At 52.5% G+C, this 20,465-nt stretch overlaps 1 protein-coding gene across 1 annotated transcript; it reads right to left on the minus strand.

The window, feature by feature from the left end:
* Positions 1 to 5,598: 5,598 nt before the first annotated feature.
* On the minus strand, positions 5,599 to 10,920 carry DLX3 (distal-less homeobox 3). Its single transcript, XM_010998589.3, has 3 exons — positions 10,386 to 10,920; positions 9,156 to 9,346; positions 5,599 to 7,466 (listed from the first exon to the last, which is right to left on the minus strand). Exons 1-3 carry the CDS (start codon positions 10,708 to 10,710, stop codon positions 7,119 to 7,121), a joined length of 864 nt encoding a protein of 287 aa, XP_010996891.1. The 5' UTR covers positions 10,711 to 10,920; the 3' UTR covers positions 5,599 to 7,118.
* Between the last annotated feature and the right edge of the window lie 9,545 nt (positions 10,921 to 20,465).

A 20,465-nucleotide genomic window follows, 5' to 3' on the forward strand; every position in this document is an offset into this window, starting at 1 on the left:
GGATCCAGAAGGCTGGACTCTGCTTCAGATTCACTGGAGGACTTTAAGGGAAGCTATTGAACCTCTTGAGCCTCAGTTATCCCACCTGTGAAATGGGAAAATAATGGCACTGCTCTTGCCAGAGAGTTGAGAGCAGTAGATGAGACAGTGCCTGTGAAGGCTTCTGGCACAGGACTTGGTGCACAGTAGGTGCTCAGTTAGCATCCTCACTGCCTAGGCCTTCGGAGGATCTGAGTCTGCCCTTGGCAGCAATTATCTCCTGCTTCCCTTCCTTACCAGCTAGCCTCCTGCTCCCTCTGGTCTCCTGCTTCCCTCGGTTTCCCCCTTACCCTCCCTTAACTGAGGGCATGTCACCCCCTCCCCTACTGGTGATTCCTGAGCTCAGGGCAGGCCTGACTGGCCCCAGGGTTGGGCGTGGGACAATGCCACACGCATTGCATGATGTGTCTGGATGCCCTCAGCGTGCAAGGAAAGGCGCGCTCCTACTGCTGTTTGCCAGGTGTGAGATGAGCTACCAGGAGTGCGGGGACACCCTCCCACAACCCTGCACCGCCCCAGATAATTCTCCAAGGTGCGGAGTCTCTGGTCCCCGCTTACTCAGCAGACACCTCCAGGCCTGCTCAGATTCGCTCCAGGAGACAATCCAAGAATTTGACTCCTGAGGCCCCACCCTCCTCCCAGCCCCCTCCTCAGCTTTGCCTCCTTCTGGGGTGCCCATCCTAGCTTCCCTGGGACCCTAAATCTCTCCTTCTCTCAGACAGCCCACTCTAGGGCTCACCAGGCCAATTCCACATTCTCTCCTCCACCAGGAAGTCTCCTAAATTCACTGCCTCTCATTTGCTCGGTGACCTTGGGCAAGTCACACAGTCTCTGGAGCCGCTTCCTGACGATTAGATGAGATGATGTCCAGCAAGGGTGCAGTCACTGTTAGCTACTGCACTTGCTCAGAAGCAGCGATTGGGTGCTGGGCATTCCTCTCATGATCTCAGTTAACCTCCAACAGCCGAGAGAGGGGGACAGTTATCATTCCCTGCCCCCAGCCCCACAGTCCCTCATCTGATGGGAGTGGGAGGGATTGTGTGAGAGGTCCCAAGAGCTCTCTACCACTTCCCTTATTTACCTGGGCAGTTGCTGTCCCCTGAGCATCCTGCTCTCCAGCCTGAGCAACGTGCGCACGCGCACGGGGGTGGACACACCCAAGCCCCTACCCTCATGCTTGATATCCCAGTTCAAACCCTGCCCAGCTCTGCCCCCAAGACCCAGGTATAAAAGACTTCCCCAGACCCCTTGCTTTGCAGCCCAGAAACCTCTTCAGGGTGAACAAAATACTCCACATGGTCCATGCCCCGTTCCATGAGCTGGGGATGAGACAATGAAGGTGAGACACAAGTCCTGCCTCCACAGAGCCAGGACTGGGGGCCCGGAAAGAGTCACTCACTTAGCAGTGACCAGCACAGCTGAGTGACAAAGGAGAAAGGCAGGGGCTGGGGACCAAGGCTGAAGGTCCAGGAAGGTTTCCCTGAGGAACTGACTCCAGGGCTTCCAGGGGAGGGGGACTGGGCTGCTGCCAAGAGCTGGAGGCTAGCCTTTCTGACTCCCTGGCCCTGGCCTTCTCCGCCAGCCCCCTACCTGTCCCCTCTGCCACAAGCCCCACCAGGGCCCCCAGCTACACTGTCCTCCCACCCCCCATTCCCTGGGGCCGAGGAAACTCATCTCCAAGCACTTTTTGGCTTCTAAGTCTCCCAGTCTCAGGCTGCTGGGTGGTTGGTAAACAGCTTATTAAGGTGATTAACACTGCAATTAAAGCTGGAAAAACAGAGGCCAAGGTGCTGGCTGAGGGCTCCCCCTTCTCCCTCCTCTGTTCTCCCCCTGCCCCTCTCTTCCATCCCCTCTGGGCTTAGTTGATGCAACTCAGCCTGACTTAGCCAACCAGAGCCCTCACCTAGGGGCTGGGAGGTTGCTCATCAAGGGTCTTGTCTCAGCCGAAGTCCCCCTTCCCTCGGAGTGGTGGGGGCTCTGCTGGGCTGGGGAATAAGTGGTAGTGACGGTGCGTTGCTGAGGTGGATGGTGTGCGGAGACTGAATTGGGGTGAGGTCTCTAAGATCCCCTAGTGCCTGGGACCACCTTAAAGGGAGGGGCTTCAGGGGGAGGAGTAGAGACCATCCTTATCCACTTCCACAAGGGAGAAGGGCAGGGGCTGTCTCCTCGCAGAAGAGGGGCAAGGAGCTCCCTATCTCCAAGCTCTCGGTGTCAGAGTGGCTCCCTGAACATCTGAGGGGCAGGGAACTGCCAGACGTTGACTCTTCCCTGAGCCCAGCCTCCGGGGAAAAGTTTAGAGACCCTCTGGGTCCGTGCCTCCCCACCCTTCAGCATCAGCTCTAGCCAACACATGAGGACCTGAGAGGGTCCTGCTCTCAGGCTCCCCTACAAGCCTCCTTCCTCTGCAGCCCACGAGTCCTGGGAGGGGAGTTATTTGGCAGGTGGGGTCTCCAGGGAGTACGTTCCCAGACCCCCCTCGCTGCCTGTCATGCTGCTATCCTTTTCTCAAGGCATAATTCAAATGCCACCTCCCCCATGAAGCCTTTCCAGGTTTCCTTCCCACCCACCACCAACTGCCCCCGCCCTTTCCTCTGACAACTCACCTAGTCTCCTGACTGCGTCAGGTTTGCCTGGCTGGGGGCATCTCCAGGGTGGGCCCTGCTTCTGGCCTTGGAGCTCCTAGTCCAGGTCTGTGCCTCCCTTCCCCAGGCGTCAGTCATTCATGGTACCAGTTCCTAGAACAGTGCCTGGAATATAGTAGGTGCTCAATAAATATTGGTTGACTTACTCCTTTTTGGAGTACTCCTAGAGCTGGGCGGATCAAGCAATGAGGCAAGCACAGCCAGGGGCCTGAATCAGAGGCGTGGGAGGGGGGTGAGTAAGAGGCGAGGTGGGCAGCGACCCCCGTGTCCCCTGTCAACAGCAACTTTGATTAACTGAGCAGTACTCACCATGTGCTGGGTACCTTGTGAAACGTTTTCACACATTATCCATTTATTCCTCTCAACAATGACCTGCTAGGCACATAGCATTATTCTTGTTACAGGTGAGAAAACTGAGGCTTAGAAAGGTTAAGTGACTTGCCCAGGATCACACAGTCAGGAAAGTGGTAGAGGCCAGATTCACTCCAGGTCAGCTGACTCCAGCGTGCACATTCCTGACCACAGCATAAGCTTTTCCCAGGATCAGCCCTGGGGAAGAAGCCCGGACCCTCCCCCCTCCACTTCTCCTCCCAGGGAAGAACCCAGGGAGGAGGGCAGGAGGGTTGGGGTGGGCAGAGCTGCCCAGCTCTTTGACCCTCTCCCCTGGGTGTCTTAGTAAATTAAGTCTCAGAAAAGCCCATTAGGAGCTCCCATTCTCCAGACAGACCTGGGTTCAGATTCCAGCGCTGTCACGTATTAGTTATGTGACCTGGACAGAGACTGGGCTTCTCTGAGCCTCAGTTTCTCCATCTGAAAAATGGGCACTATACCACCCACCTCCCAGGCCATTGTGAGGATCACACGCAAAGTGTCTGGCACGGAGTAGGTGGGTAGCAAATCCAGCTGTTACTAAGGTTTGGAGAACAGTGATCCTCAGGGCAGACTGGGGTTCCCTCATCCCCACTTCTTCCCCTGAGGTTGTCACGAGGCAATAGGTGTAGTCAAGGAGCACCTGGCAGAAAATGGGCTCAGCTGCCCCACCCAGGTGCTCTGCCAGGTCCCCCACCCAAGCCCCTGTCCTCGTGGCCCCCTTAGCCCCCTAGCACTGGTGAAGAGGGTGACGCCTGGCCTGGAGGTGAGGAGAGGAGGAAGGGGAGGTCAGGGGTGGGGCTGACCCTGAGGGAGGTCACCCGGGCAGTTAATCCAGCCTGACAGAGCAGGGATGCGCAGGGAGGAATTAGGGAGCTTACAACATCCTTTCATCCCGCTGCAGCCCGCCCGCCAGCCTGCCCGCCCAGCCTCCCTCCTTCCTTCCTCTCTCTTTCTGCTCTTTTTTCCCCTCTCCCTCCCTTTGCTGGCAGCCCAGCCCTAATAAAATGCAGTGTCTCCAGCAAGTCTGCCCGGCTGCCGCCTCGCTGCTCCTGCCGGCACGCAGCCCTCAACCCAAACTACTCAGTTCGCCCCGCCTGGCAGCTGCCACTTAACCCTTGCCAGCCCGGCTGGCGTCCGTGGGCTGGAGGCCCTCCTCCCTTCCGCCTCCCTCGGGCGTGGGGGGAGGGCAGGCCTATTTTCTGAGAGGGAGATGGGTGAGGTGAGGGGTGTGGGTTCCCCACCATTCTGGAGCCCTGCCCGGAGGACCCGTCGGCCACGAGCCGTGACTGTGGTTCCACAAGGCCCTTCTATCTTCTGCCTTCTCATCCTTACTCTGCTTTGTGCCTCACAGTCGCTCCAGAAGCTGAAAGGGTGGGGACCACTGTCCCCATTTGACAGATGAGGAAACTAAGGTTCTGAATGGGAGGTTCCAGGCTGAGCTGGGTCACCTTGGCTGCTGGGTGGAGTTGCTGATCCTCCATTCTAGACTTTTTCCATTATGGGGAGCTGTCTCAACCTCTGTGTGTATATGTGTGTGTGATGTGCTGGGGTGACCTGAGCGATGCGTGTGTGCATCTGTGTATCTCTTGGGGTGCATGGTTTGTGTGTTTGTGTGATGCTAACATGTTTCAGGTGTGCATTTGTGTCTGTGTGTGTGGCTGCCGATGACAGCACGCTTGCCCTAGGTGGGAGTCCGTGTGCGTGTGTGATGATGGAGATATGTGTGTCTTGGTTCATGTGTGTCTCTAAGAGAGAGAGGTGGCTTCCCAAGCATGTGCATGCATTCATGCTGTCTCCCAACTGCGCTGAGATATTTGCTCACACACCCCCATTCATCCTGCCACCTCCAGCTTTCTGTCTCCAGAGCCGTGGAGCTGGGCAGCTAGGAGAGGAGGCTGGCAGCACTGCTGGCCCAGGCAGTCAGCGGCAGCAGTAAGAAGGCTCTGAGTCAGGGTCCAAGCCCTCTCTGAGAAGGTCAACACAGGGCCCTCCCGTCTGTTTGCTTCCATGGTCCAATCTGGATCCCAATGCCTGGGGTCCCTGCCAGCTGTGGGAGCAGCGATGCTCCCCCTGCCTGAGGCCTCACCCTCACTCCAAGCTGAAAAGGATAGACAGGAGGGTGAGGGGCCAAGGAGTGCCTGGGTGTGGAGGCAAGGGGTTTACACGCGTGCGCAAGCATGTCTGCGTGTGAGCCCAAGATCAAAGAGCAGCCTTGAGGTGACCCAGCGGCGGCGGCAGTGGCGGCGGGCAGCTGGCTGGCAGGGAACGCCAAGCTGCCAAGCCAAGTGGAGTCAGGGAGGCCAAGGGCTGGGAGCGTCCTACTCCCCAGACCATGGAGACAGCCATGGGGTCAGGAGCACCTGCCACCTGGGGCCAGGCCCAGTCCAACCCTGAGCCCAGAGCCCCAGCAGTAGGTCCCCAAGTCTCTGACTCTCCCAGGAGCCCCTGGAGGCTCAGAGGCCCTCCCTACCAAACACCTCCCCCAACTCCCTGCCCTCCCCCCAGAGCTGTCTGCCTCTAGCCTCCAGTTCAAAGAGCCCAGTGGTTATTTTCTTCTTTTTTATTAATGTTATATATAAAGATGGGTCCAATAAGAAAGCAGAAATGGGAAGGCTGGGAGGGGGTGGGAGTTGGCTTCGTTCCTGTCCCCCTGGGGGTGGGACTCTTTGAGATCCACCACATTTCTCTCCTCGCGCCTGTACCTCCCATCAAACCCAAATCCAGCAGGAGCCCACATCCCTGTTTCTCTCAGTTCACGACGCACAGGCAGGTACATCCAGGAGGAAAGGGCCACATAAATAGGAAACCGCAGTAGGGAGGAGGCTGCTTCTCTCTGTCGCTCTTAAAAAAATACATACTATATATATAGCTACAGTCTTCGACCTCTCCTTTTCTTCAATGCTTGACCACATCAGGGGTGGAAGAAAGTAGCTCTGGGGGGACATCTGGGTCAGGAAGAGGCAGTGCCACCAACCCTTCAGACAGCCACCCCCTCACCCCTAAAGGCACGAAGTTATAACCCTCTCGGGGCACCTCACCAGCCATTCTCCATCTCAGCGGGAACAATCTGTTTGCAAGGCCACCGGAAAGGGGGTGTTTTGGGGTTTGTCTTGCCTGGTGTGTCTCCTTGGAGATTTGGGGTTTGGCGCCAAAACTGACAACTTACTGGAGGAGAGGAAGAGGTGGGAAGAGGTGGGGTGGGGGCGGGGCGAGCCGGGGCGCCCCGGAACAGGGGAGATTGGTCCTATCTGTTAACAATGCCCTTTGTCTTCCTATTTTTCAACAGCTTTTGAAACCAAAGTTGTGCAAAGTCCTGTACATGGAAGAAGAAATGGGTCCCAGGGAAGGATGTCTGGGACCCACCCCTCCTCTCCGACCAGAGCAGGGGAGGGGAGGTGCTCCTTGAGTTCTTCTCTCTAACGCCACACATATTAAAAGCTTCCCTCACTTGGGGGCTTTTCTTTGGTTTAACCCTCAAATCTGAAATGAGGGCTAGAAGTGCAGAGCGGGGCTGGTGGAGGTCCCCACCCTGAGTCCCATCCTCGAGGTCCAATGTCTTTGGCAAAGGGGATGCTCAGGAAAGGGGCGGCCACAGGTGGCTTAGGAAGAGGAGCTTAGGCCCAGCAGGTCCTGGGATCCACAGTGCCTGGTGCCCCAGCCAAGGCCTGACCTGCGAACACTCCACAGTCTCCCTAGTCCCCAAGGTCTCCAGTCTGGGGGACGAGTACTAAGTTTTAGATTCTGGAAGGTCATGAGCCACTTAAAGCCAATCCAGGCTCTTGGAGCAGAAGGGAAACAGCTGTCCCCGCTGGAGTGGAATGCCCCAGCATCTGGAGGGGCACCCCAGTGTCTAGGCAGCAGGGAGGAGGTTCAGGGGGCATCCTTGGTCCATGAAAATTTCATCTGGAAGCTCTTGGGTCCCTGTAGGAAGGGGCAAGGGAAGGGGGAAAGGGGGGCCCTTTCCCCTGTGCTCCTCGATGATTCCTGAGTGTCGGCGGCTCGGACGGAGGCACCTCCTGCCTGGTCCAGGGGTTCCTTCGTGAGAGGTTCAGGCCAGGTGGGTGCTCAGTACACAGCCCCAGGGTTGGGCGGGGGCCCGGGGGAAGCATGGTGCAGGGTGGCTGGCTGAGGCGGTTGCTGCTGTAAGTGGGGTCCACTCAGGTTCTGTGCGTGGTACCAGGAGTTGGTGGGGTCGTCCAGGTAGCTGGGGGAGGCACTGTACGGGAGCGGCGGGGGCAGCTGGCTGCGGGCAGGAGCCGGAGTGGAATGGGAAGAGGTGTCCCAGAGGGCAGGTGACGGTGGTGAGTTGCAGGCCATAGAATCACTGTTGTTGGGGCTGTGCTCCAGGGGCACCTCGCCATTCTTATAGAGCTTCTTGAATTTGGAGCGGCGGTTCTGGAACCAGATTTTCACCTGCCCCAGGGAAAAAAAGGGGGAGCTAGTTAGCTTCGCAAAATGCTAAGTGAAAACCCACGGAGGAACCCAGCCTAGAGAGGACAAGGCAGGCACCTACTGTCACACAAGACCCCGGCCAAACCCAGGCATCCTGACTCCCAGGCCAGCATCTATTTTCTATCTGGGATAGAACTGCAGCTGGGAACTTTTGACTACTCAGGTCCAAATTCTGCTCTGCCACCTACCAAGTGCGTGACCTTGGGCAAGTTACTTGATCTTTCTGGTTCTTGCCTTTCTCATCTGCAAAATGGAAATCATGGCAGCATAATTACCTACCTCTTGGGGTCATTATGATGCTCAAATAAGTTCAGGTAGATAAAGTACTCAGAACAGCTAGCCATATTACTGAAATACAGAAAGCACTGAGTAAAAGGCAGCCCAGGTGGGAGATGGGCAGTTTGTGGCATTTTGTTCATATTAGAAACTAGATAGGGGGGACGGTATAACTCAGTGGCAGAGTACATGACTAGCATGCACGAGGTCCTGGGTTCAATCCCCAGTACCTCCATTTAAAAAAATAAATAAGTAAGTAAACCTAATTACCTCCCCCTTCAAAAAAATTTTTTTTAAAAAGGAAATCAGATACATGGAGACAAATACACACCCACGTAAGCATCTCCATGTGCAGGAACGTACCCACTCACAGCTTCACACAGACACCAGACTATACAGATACACCCAGATAAACACCCCACAAACATGAGTACCCTCAGTCACACATTCAGGCAGGGAAGAGCCCTCCAGGGCTGGCTAATGGGGGTGACCTGGGGACTCCGGAGCAGGTGAGCCATGACTCCCCAAATTTCCCTTGGGGTATCTCCCCCTCTCCCTGCCGCTCCCCACCCCATGACTGGTACAAACAATGAATCAGCTCCTCACCGGGTGACCCAGATTCCCGGCGGACTGGGCCCCACGCAGCCGCAACCCAGGCCCGCCTGTCAACACCTGTAGGGAGCCAGGTGACCGACACTCCTCCCTTGAGCAGTGACAGCTGCTGGGGGCTCTAGGGGAAGGCTGAGGAGGGGGTGCCCACACCTCCGAGTCCCTATTCCCCTTAGAGGGGAACCTCTGTTCTTGGCTCCGGCCACATAAAGAGGTGGAGCATTTGGGGGCTGAGCAGGAATGTGGTGTTTTGATACAAGCACACAGTTTTGGACGTGCACTCACTGTCCTCCTGCACAGTCAAGTGTCTAGGCCCCTCCACCCTATAAACACAATGACCCTTGAAAGATCTCACTCCTTAAGTGGGCATTCCCACAGGTACACAGATCCATTAGTCTGTGTGCAAATATACATGCAGATACACGTGTATGTACACACACATGACTAGCCTTGGGGGCAGACACAGGCAGACTCCTATCAAGTGAGCGATCCACACTATTGGGGGGCTGTGGGAGGTGGGAATTCTGGGGTGGGGGGAGGACATCTCTTTGTGACAGACCTACACAGTCTCACATGCCTGTACACGTGCTAATTCACAAACTTTCAACAGAGGTTGAGATCTGGGGGTCCCTCCACCCACACACAAAGGTTTCAAGGGCCTGCCGGGAATTTAAGAGGCCATGCAGGCTCAGTGACGCCTGGGGAGCCCCAGAGTCCCGCGCGGCCCCACTGAACCCCCGCGGCCTTCGACCGCCTACTACTGACCTGCGTCTGCGTGAGGCCCAGCTGCGCGGCCAGCTCGGCGCGCTCGGGCAGCGCCAAATACTGGGCCTTCTGGAAGCGGCGCTGCAGGGCGGCCAGCTGGTAGCTGGAGTAGATCGTGCGCGGCTTTCGGACCTTCTTGGGCTTCCCGTTCACCATGCGCACCTCGGCTTCCGGCTCCTCCTTCACGGACACTGCGGGCAACGCAACGGGCGGTGGGTGGCTCAGCCTCAGCCCGCGACCCCGGTGCCCTCCAGGGCTCCAAGGGACGCCCCACCCTCCGGCGCACTGACTGGCCCCGGGACTTCCCGGCTGCGCACTCCGCGCCGCCGGCGCCTGGGGAGGGAGCCGCGGTCGCAAAGCCGGACCCGCGGTCGCCCACGACGCGGCGCTCCCGGCTCCCCGCTCCGCATCCCCGGAGCGAGGTCTGGGCCCAGCGACCCCTGGCGCGCACGGCCGCCGCTCTGCTCTCCGCGCTTCCCGCTCGCCCCTCGGCCCCACAGCTCCCCGCCACCCGCCTGCTGGCCTCCCCCTCACCCGCACCTCGCAGTCGATCGTCTCTCTCGCCCTTTCCTTTTCTTTCCCCCTTTCTTCTTTGTCTTTTTAACTTTTTATTTTAGAATAGTTTTTAGATTCTGTACTGCAAGCACAGTATGGAATCCCTTCCTTTCCTCCTTCCTTCCTTCGTCTTTTCCTCTGTCCTTTCTCCCACTTTGTCTCTCCATATTTCTGTTTTGCTGCCTCCAATTTTCTCTTTTTCAGTTTCTCCACTCCGTTGTTGCTTCCCTCCGTGTTCCCGTAATTCTGGGAGGTCTCTCTCCGTGTGCCCCATCACCATCCTCCCTCTCCCCAGTCCAGATTCAAAGCAGGGTCGCGGAGCTTCCAGTGCCCGCTGCCTACCCGCAAGTCCTCTGCAGCCCGATAGAGGACCGCCTGCTGAAGTGCCCGGAAAGCACCTGGATCAGGAGGTTCTCTGACCATGGCCAACCTCCGTCCTCGCCTCGCTCACCCCGAGCCTCACCTGGGACCGCGTCGCCCCCCGTGCACCACGCCCCAAAGGCGCGCAGTCTCCGGACTGGAAGGTCTTCTGACCCCTCTGGGGGGTCATCTAGCCCACCTTCCCTAACTTCGGACAGTACATTCCTAACCTACCACGCGTTCCTAGATTTTCAGCTTTCTTTCGCTCAGCACCTTCCAGTGTCTCCCACCCTCCTGCGACCCTGTGGTCCTCACCTGGGTCCTGGGCGGGCAGCGGCTGCTCCCGGTAGGCTCCGTATTGCCGGTAGGAGGCTCCGTAGGTATATTCCGACTTGGGCGAGTAAGCCCCGGTGCTTGCAAGCCCGTTGAGATTGAACTGGTGGTGGTAGGTGTAGGGGTTCACGGTCTGGCCGTAGGGCTGGCCTGAGTAGTAGTCGTGCTGGGGAGCGCTGTAGTAGCCTAGGTCAGTGACGGAAGACTCAGGCAAGGTGGGCGAGTCTTTAGAACCCGCATGGCAGCTGAGCGAGCTGGAGATATCCGTAAGGATGCTGCTGAGCTTGCGATCGAAGGAGCCACTCATCCTGGCGGGCGCCGCGCCACCCCCGGTCTGGACTCGGCCGGAACGCCGGAGCGGTCAGGAGCGCCGGGGAGGCAGAGGAAACGCGGCGGGGGTGTATGTCCGGAGGGCAGAGGGGAGGGCCTGGCAGCGCCTCTGGGGAGGGGAGGCCGAGGGGCGCTTAGACCATCGCGGGTCTTCTTCGGGCGGTGGCGGCGCGCCTCTCGTCGCGTCCCAAGCCACAGTCAAATGCTGCCAGCTCCGCCCGGCCAGCCGGTTATAGACTCAATAGTGAGTCGCAGAGGGAGGCCCCAGCGTTCTGATTGGCTGCAAGTCTTGCCTTCCAGGCAAAACATGCTATTGCTATTTTGTTCTCTCTCTCTTCCTCCCCCCCCCCCCCATTCTTTGCTGTTACCCAACACACACACACACACACACACACACACACACACACACACACACACACACACACCTCTGTTCCTTCTTCGGTGGATCCCTCCCCCAGCCCAGATTAAACCCCCAGTGGCTCTGCAGAGCCCCAGGATCCGTCAGTCTGTCGGTCTCCCTGACTGGGAGTGGAAGGTGGGCCCAGGTGCGACATAGAAGGAGGGGAACTTGCCCATTGGGTGTTTGTGGAGGGAGGTGGTCCAAGGTGGGTGTCATGCACATGCGTTGAGCAAATGACAGGCAGTCAAAGCAAATTGAGAAGGACCCAGGGCTCATAAAAAGTTCTGATTTCTTTTAAAATCAGAAGAAAGGAAAAAAATTTAGGTTGAAGAGAATGTTTGACTATATATTAATATATTGTCTTCACAGCAATGTAGTCATAAAATGTAATTTTAAAGTATGTTTTTACATTATACTGCACACCAGAAATCGACACATTGTAACTGACTATACTTCAATTTTTAAAAAGTAAATAAAGCATGTTTTTAATGGAGGAAGGGGCCCATCAGGCAAAAGTGCCTTGAGCCTATGAAGGTCATCCTTGGGCCCAAGGAGGCTCCTGTCGGAGAGAGACTGGGGAGGGGGCAGGTATGTGTGGACAAGGGACTTATGGAAAGGGTGGAGGTGTATAGCCTGTGTGTGGTGATATTAAGGTTATCTCCAAAACTATGTGTATGCTGTTTCAGAGATCACCTAGGCTTGCTGGAAGGAGCAGGGGACCTGGGGTCCCCATGAAGATGAGTGGGACACAGGCTGGCTCTCTGTGTGCTTCAGTAAGTTTGGGGGCAGATTCTGTGCATTTGGGACAGCACTGGTGGAAGGTGGGCATTTTTAGAGACCAAGTGTAGGGGATGGGTTTACTTGAGGTGTGTGACGTGAGGATTTCACATGTTCCACAGTACGTGCAGAGTTCACATACTTACAGAGATGTATGTGAGTGCAGGAACGTGCATGTGAGAAAGTGGATCAGTGTATATGGTGGGGGATAAGCAGTGTGAGTAGAGGGCTGTGGGATGGAGGGTCTATAAGTTAATGTGTAGTTGTATACAGCACCTTTCCAATCTCCAGTAGTTGGGAACGTCCCCCCAAGGAGGCCCTGAAGAAGAGGCTCTGCTCCCTGGGAACCCTCAGCTCCTAGTCCTGTCTGACCCACAAGGCCAGGCCTCTAGGTCATCCAAGTTGTTCCCAGCGTGTAGTCCATTTCTCCATTCCACCCCCAATTCTGCCTTCCGCCTCTCTTTGAAGAGAGGGGAATCTCCTCCAAATACCAGTTCCTAGCCAAATGCAACCTTCATACAGGTCTCCCTGTCAATCTTCCTGTCCCCTTCCCCTGCCAGGCCGGGCTAAGGCGTCCCGTGGGACACGCAGTGCCAGCGCCACCTTCTGGTCAGCCCTGGACTCTGCAGCCTCCCCGAGTCTCGCTGAGCCCCTAGAAGGGTCTTCTTCGCAGACTCCGGGAGAAAAGCGTGCAGGGGCCTCTGTAGCATTTTCCAAAATCAGACCGCCCGGGCAGTCTGCCAGGTTTCCAAGGGCTTTGAGAGCTGCAGTTGGTGGAGACAGAGGGCCACAGTCCGCGGGCCGAGAGGCCAGAGTGCCCGCCAGGTCCGAGTGGCTCCGAGGAGGCGGAGGCGTGGGAAAGGTGGGGGCGGGGGGCGGGCAAGGGGAGCGCTATCTGTCGGTCTATCTCCGCGTCCCCCCAGCGCCTATCGCCCGCCTCTCGGAGCCCGTGGCGGGGCGAGTTACCACCCGCTCTGGAGGCCCTCTGTTCTGTTGCCAAGAGGGCGCCTAGAGAGCCCGCGGCCTTGGGGGCAGGAAGGGCACTGGGCAGGCCGACTCCCCCTCCCAGGACCAAAGCTGGGAGGCTGGCAGAGCCTGCTTTGGAGCACTCAGCTCCCCCCAGCGTGGGGCAAGGCCCTTCTCGGAGGTTCGTTCTTTCATTCATCAACGGAGAGGGAGAAATTCAGAGACGGCAAGGAGTCTGCACTTTGCTCACGTGGTCCTCACAGAAGCCACAATCCTTTGGCTCCTCACTGCGGCTCCTGAGTAAAGTGAAGGAGCACTAGACTGGGAGTCGAGAATTCTGGATTCATGAAAGGGTGGTGGTGGTGGTGGTAGTAGGTTACTTTAGAATAATTTCTAGGCTACATCCTGCTTTGAAATTCTAAGAGTTCTAGAATGGGTTAACACTGCAACGTTGGGGACTTAGGTGAGCAATTAAACAATTGTTTGGTAATGTGAGGTTGACATCTGGCCCTCTGTGCTCCATCATTGCCCTCTGTGCTCCGGGACACCAGGGACTGTATCTGTCCAATGCACTACTACCTTCCAGATACTTAGGGCAGGCCTTGGCACACACAACCGCAGTGCTCCATAGATGTTTGTTGAATGAATAACCGAGACCCCTTAATACTGAAGAGGGGCTGAATCATCTTGGCTGGGTATGCTTGCAGGCTTAGGAAAAGGGGCAGCATGAAGCAGGCACTGACAGCAAGCCGTCCCACTCCAAGGTAAGAGCAGGAGCAGCTTCCCAGATGAGGCCATGTGGCCCCAAAGGGGCCCGTTGGGCCAGCAGGACTGGAGCCACCAGACGCTGGGCGGGCACCTGCCAGCTCAGGATGGCAAGGTTGCTGGAGGATGCAGTGGGACAAGTGCCACCCACTGCATCTCTCCTGAGCCAACAAGATGAGCAGGTGTCCACCTGGCTAGAATCCTGCCCCTGGTGGAAGGGTGATGCAGGGCAGTCAGTCACGCACCTCTGGGAGGCTGACAGGAGGGACAAGGAGCAGTGCTGGCCAATGCCCAGGTTGGAGTCCATTACCCACCCTCTCTCCGGCAGGAGAACAAATACCCTGTTGAAGCAAGCTGTTGCTGGGAGCCTAAGTATCATGCCATCTGAACACAGCCACAGCAACTGGGCTCAAAGAGTGCCAAGTCTGAGGGGAGGAACTCAGGAAAGGGGTAGTGGAACCACTGAGTGAGCCGGCCCGCCCCTGGTCTTTCCGTTGCCTGGTGACCTGGCGCCATCTAGTGGTCACTCTAAGAGGTGCGTCCAGCTCCACTGGAGACTGGGAAGTGGGCCACATGCAGGGCCCACCATCATATCTTTAAGGAATGCTCTCTTTACTTATTTTAGGAGCCCTATCAACACTAAATATTCACTTTTTATCATCACCTTGCCTTACATTACAGCTGCCGCATCTCCCTCCTCCGACCCATCCTTGTCCAGCCAGTGGCTCCTTCCCTTAGTTTTCTCATTTGTAAGTCAAAAAGTGGATTATTAGATGGCCTCTGAGATCCCTTCAAGCTCTGATGTTCTATGATTTTAAATCCTAAGACTCTTGTCTGTTAATGGGGATCTCCCCTCTACCTTCTCCCCAAATCCCTTGGAGATGCACCCCAGGCCTCCAGCACTTAGCAGTCTGGATATCTTTCAGGAGCCCTTAATCCATCCCACAAATCTATCCTGAGCTTCTACTGTACTAGTTTCTGGGGATGGAGTAGTGAACAAGGCAGGCCAATGGCCTCCCCCATGGAGCCCAAGGTTTAGCGGGGAAGTGCATACCTGAGTGGCTATTTTCACTAACGTGAGTGTGGTATGTGCTGGGATGCGGGTAGCACATGCTGCTGTGACAGCCCAGGGGGCCCCAAACCCTTTATGAAGGTAAGAGGATATTTGAACTGAAAACTGAAGGATGTATGGGACTTGGCCAGGAAAGCAGGAATGAGCAGATGGAGAGGGTTCCCAGCCAAGGGAAAAGCTTGTGCAAAGGCTACTGGGACTGCCTGGGGGCATAGCATGGGGGGTGGTAAATAAAGCTGGAATGGAGTCAGAGCCCCAGAACACAGGGTCCCTGGATCCCCAGAGCAGCAGAATAGGCTTTCTTTAGAGGCTATGGAAAACCACTGAAAATTTTAACCAGGAGTGAGATAATGGATTTTCATTCCAGAAGGGTCCCTCTGGCTGCAATGTGGGGATGAACCAGAAAGACAAGTGGAGGCTAGGAGAAGCCCAGGAGAGAGGGGAATTGGATCTGGGTTAAGAAAGAGGCAGTAGGGGGTGGAGAGGATTGGATAGATTTGAGAGATGGTTAGAAGGCACAGTGAGAATGCCTGGGTGAGAACGACAAGGAGAGGGAAAGAGCAGGGAATAACTCCCAACTTCTGACTGAGAAAGTTGAGACCATTCTCTGAGAAAAAGAGAACACCAGGGAGAAGGGGTGCTTGATGGAGAAGAAGATATGTCCTGTTTTTTGGTTTTTTTTTTAACTTTTCACTGGAGTATAAAATTTATGCAGAAAAGTGTACAAATCACAATCAATGAATTCGCACAAACCAAACACAGCCATGTAACTAGCACCCAGGTTGAGTACCAGGTTGAGAGATGATGCCTTCAGCTACTACTCCCCTTGGGCAAACATGTCTTAACTCCTAGCACCACAGGTCAGTTTTGTATGTAAATGGAAGAGTACAGTGTGTACTCCTTTATTTCTGGCTTCTTTTGCTCAACATTATGTTTGTGAGATTTATCCATATTGCTGGGTATTTGTAGATCGTTCATTTTTGGTACTGTAAGTGGGTATTCTAACATATGAATGTACTCCCATTTAATTATCTGTTCTACTGTTGATGGGCATTTAGGTAGTTTCTGGTTTGGGGCCATCGTCAACAGTGTTGCTGTGAGCATTCTTGTACATATCCTTTGGTGCATATATGTACATGCTGCTCTTAGGCATGAGGAGTGGGATTGTGGGCCACGGAGTGGGTATGCATTCTGCTTTAGAAGATACTGCCAAGTAGTTCTCCAGAGTGGTGGTGCCATCAGCTCCATTTTTATCATGTTTAGTTTGAGTGTCTTTGAGACATTTAGGAGGAGCTGTCCAGCAGGCAGTTGGCTACATGGATCTGAAGAATCAGTAAAGAAACTGGGAAAAGAAACTGGGGTTGGAGATGTAAATTGGGGGTCTTTGGCATTTTGTGGTAAGTGAAGCCATGGGCATGGGTCCAGTGGTCCAGGACGGGGGAGGGGTGGAGGAGAGGACAGAGGGCAGAGGGTCCCAGGGCAACACCTGTGAGAGAGGAGCTAGAGAGGTATGAGGCAATACAGAGGGAGGTGGCCCTGCATCGGAGCGGGGCTGGGAGTGTTTCAAAGAGGAGGGAGTGGTCAGCAAGGTCGAATCCTGCTGTGAATGTGTGGTTAACCAGGATGAGGACTGAGATGCGTATACAGGATGACACCTCAAGGAAGCATTTGGTGATATTGGGAGGGAGGAGTGGGTTCAGGGGAGGGGAAGGCTGTTTACAGCCAGCCAAGGGGCGAGTGGGAGGGAGGGAGGAATCGCAGAGAGCAAGTGAAGTTTGGCTGTGAAAAAAGGAGGGAGTGAGGAGAGCGGTAGCTGGAGGGCATTTGGCACACGGGGAGGGGCGTGTGTGTGTTTTATATCGGAGCAAGACTGTTTAGATGTCAATTATAGCAGCCAGGAGAAAGGAGTTAATCAAGAGTGCCATCCCTTAGTAGGTGGGAGGGGAAGGATCTGGATGCCTGCCCAAGGGGTTAGCCTGACAGCAGATTCTCTCTTCCGTTGAGTCAAGAGAGAAGATGAACTGACAAGAGCTGGCTTTCACTGAGCACTGGTGCCAAGCACTGTTTGAAACATTCTACACATATGAGTTCATTCACTACCCCCCACTGCCCTATGAGGTGGGCACTCTCATTTCTACCTTTTGACAGAGGGGGAAACTGAGGCACAGAGAAGCTAAATAAATGCTGGATTCACAGTCTGAACCCAGGCAATCTGACTCTTCACCTCTGCAAGTCGGACAGGCATGCTGGCAGGTTTGGAATCAGAGGGTAATTTGATAGAGCTGGGTACTAGACACACAGGTGTTTGTTATGTACATTTTCTGTACTTGTCTGGATGTTTGAAACATTTCAGAGTAAACAGAATTATTCAAGACATTTGGGGGTTCCTGCCTGGGTGTGTATGCAAAGTAGGCATAAAGTTAATAGCTGAGAAGAGGGCAAGGTGGTGGGACCTCCCAGAGGTTTGAGGACATTGGAGAAATGTAAGTCTAAAGTGTAGCTGCTTCCATGGTGACCAGGGAGAGGACTAACCAGGGGGTATGGAAGAATGTCCAGGGGTGCAGTGACCCCAGGAGGCATGATGGGGGTCCCAGGTAGTGGGTGCTTTCCCGCTGGGCTCAGCACCAGCTGTGGGCAGATGGTTGTGTTGACCAGGGTGGAGATTGTCTGGCAGGCACGGAACATTAGCAAGGGTTGCTCAGGTGGTTTCCAGGGGAATTTAAGTCAGGCAAGGAAAGAAGTGGAGAGTGGAGTGATTGGCAGAAATTGGAAGAGAATCTAGGCTGGGGGGGTCCCCACGAGGTCAGAGGGAGGCAGCAAGGAGGTCGTGGAGGGAACTCTCTTGAGACTGGAGAGCTGGAGGATGGAGTTTATTCAAACTGCGGGGTTTGGGGCAGGAAAGGAGAGAATCTTAAATGAAGCCAGAGGTAGGAAAACCATCTTATTTATAGAGGAACAAATATAAGAGTTACATCAGACTTCTCAGAAACCCATGCAAGCAAAATCAGAGTGGCGTGAAATCTTTTTAAAGTGTTGAAAGAAACAACAACACAGAATTTTGTATCCTGTGAAATTATCCTTCAAAATTGAACATAAATAAATAAAAACTTCCTGAAACAAAAATTGAGGGAATTTGTTGCCAGTAGACTTGCCTTGGGAAGAAATGTGAAAGAAATTCTTCAGAGAGGAAAATGATATATATAAAAAAACTCAGTTCTATATAAAGAAAGGAAGAACATCAGAGAAGGAATAAAGGAAGGTAAAATAAAATATTTTATTTTTATTATTTCTAGTGACTTAAAAACTGTTCATATACTAATAGCAACAATGTATTGGGTGATTATAGCTTATGGATAAGTGAAACGAATTACAGCAAAGCTACAAGGGACAAGAGGGAGGATTAGAGAATACTCTGTTAAGGTACCTATACTAGCTGTGAAACAGAGTATTGTCATTTGAAAATGGACTTATATCACTTTAAATGTACATCACAAACTCTAGGACAACCACTAACATTTTTTTTTAAAGAGGTATAATTGGTATGCTAAGAGAGAAGAGAAAATAGAATCATATAAAATGTTTAATTAAAGCCAGAGCTGGTAGAAAAAAGAGGAGACTGATTTTAAAGAAAAAGGAAGAAAGAAACAGAGAACAAATGCAATAAATAGAAAACAGCCACAAATACAGTAGATAGTAATCCAACTATAGCCATAATCGTTTAACCATGAATAGTATAAATACACCAATAAAAGATAAGGACTGACAGAGTAGATAAAAAACAAAACAAAACCTAACTATATGTTGTTTACAAGAAACCTACTTTAAATATAAAGGTAAAATAGATTAAAAATAAAAGGATGGAGAAAGATATACCACGCCAACCCTAATCAAAAGAAAGCTGGCGTACCTATATTAATTTCAGACAAAGCAGACTTCAGAACAAGAACAATTATCAGGGATACAGAGGAGCATTATATAATGACAAAAGGGTTACTGCTCCAAGAAGACATCACAATCCTTAATGTATATGCACCCAAGAAGAGTGTCAAAATGCATGGGGCAAAAGACAATTGAACTGTAAGGAGAAATAGACAAATCCATTATTATAGTTGGAGACTTAAACACGTATTCATTAGTAATTGAGTTTGTTTATTCTTATTTTTTGAGTAAATGAGTTTGAATTACTAATGGGCTTAACAACAGCAAAGAGGCCGGTGTGGCTGGAAAGAGTGAGGGAGAGCGCCAGAAGATGGAGTCAGAGAGGTGGTATGGCAGAGACAGTGGGATTATGAAGGATCTCACAAGATATTGTAAGGACTTCAGATTTTACTCTAAGTGAGATGATAGGCCATTGTAAAATTCTGAGCAGAGGAGTGACAGAATCTGACTTGTTTTTGTTAGAATGTGTCTCAGTTTGGATCTTTTCAAGCTTATCCTACTTGGAATTCTTTGAGCTTCTTGGATGTGTAGATTCATGTCTTTCATCAAATTTAGGACATTTTTGGATGTTGTTTCTTTAAATAGTCTTTCTGTCCCCTTCTCCTTCTGGGACTTCCATAATGCATATGTTGGTGTGCTTGATGGTGTCCCTCAGGTCTTGGGCTCTGTTCATTTTTCTTCATTTTTTTCTTTCTGTCCTTCAGGCTGGGTAATTTCAATTGATTTTCTTTCATTCACTGACACTTCTACTTGCTCAAATCTACTGTTGAAATCTCTAGTCATTTTTTCATTTCAGGTATTGTATTTCTCTGCTCCAGATTTTCTATTTGGTTTTGTTTTATAATTTCTATTTGTGTGTGTGTGTGTGTGTGTGTGTGTGTGTGTGTGTATTTTTTAATTGAAGCATAGTCAGTTTACATTGTGTCAATTTCTGGTGTACAGCACAAAGTCATACATGAACATACATACATTCATTTTCATATTCTTTTTCACCATAAGTTACTACAATATAGTTCCCTGCACTATACAGCATGAACTTGTTATTTATCTATTCTATATATATCAGTAGGTATATGCAAATTTCTAACTCCCAGTTTATCCCCTTCCCCCTGGTAACCACAAGTTTGTTCTCTATGCCTGAGAGTCTGTTCCTGTTTTGCAAACACGTTTATTTGTTGTTTTTTTTTTTTTTAGATCCCACATATAAGTTATATCATACGGTATTTTTGTTTCTTTGCAAAGACTATATTCCTCATCATGTGTGGTCACTGAAGCTTCTGCTTTAATATCTCAGTGATCAGTTAGTGATTTGGCCTTTGTTTTTTAATGGATTTACTGAGGATTGAACCCAGGACCTCATGCATGCTAAGCATGTGCTCTACTATTGAGCTATACCCACCCCTCTCTTTTTATTTCATTTTAGTTTTTTCGACTTGATCTTAAATGCCAACCTTTAGCAGCTCCTTTCTTCTATATGCACTCCTCTGGTAGCTGTAATTTTTTCATTAGATTCCAGAGTTCCAAAAAAGTTGATTCTGTCAATTGGCAGCTTAATGGTTGCTTCAGTGGAAGGGCTGATTCTTGGAGCATCTAACTCTACCATTTGCCATGATGTCATCCCTGATTTGTTTTTGAAGCTCAGTCTTCAAGATACATAATTAAGTACAAAAAAAAAAAAAAAAAGCAAGGTGGAGAGAAATCTGTATTAGATGTTACTAGTCATCTAAAAAGGGGGGGGGTGCTTATAAACAGTGAAAGGATAAGCCATAAATTAAAAAAAAATTTTTAAAATGACTCTTTAATGAATGTAGAT

Source organism: Camelus dromedarius, chromosome 16, assembly GCF_036321535.1.
Source record: "Camelus dromedarius isolate mCamDro1 chromosome 16, mCamDro1.pat, whole genome shotgun sequence".
In the NCBI taxonomy this organism is placed as follows: Eukaryota; Metazoa; Chordata; class Mammalia; order Artiodactyla; family Camelidae; genus Camelus; species Camelus dromedarius.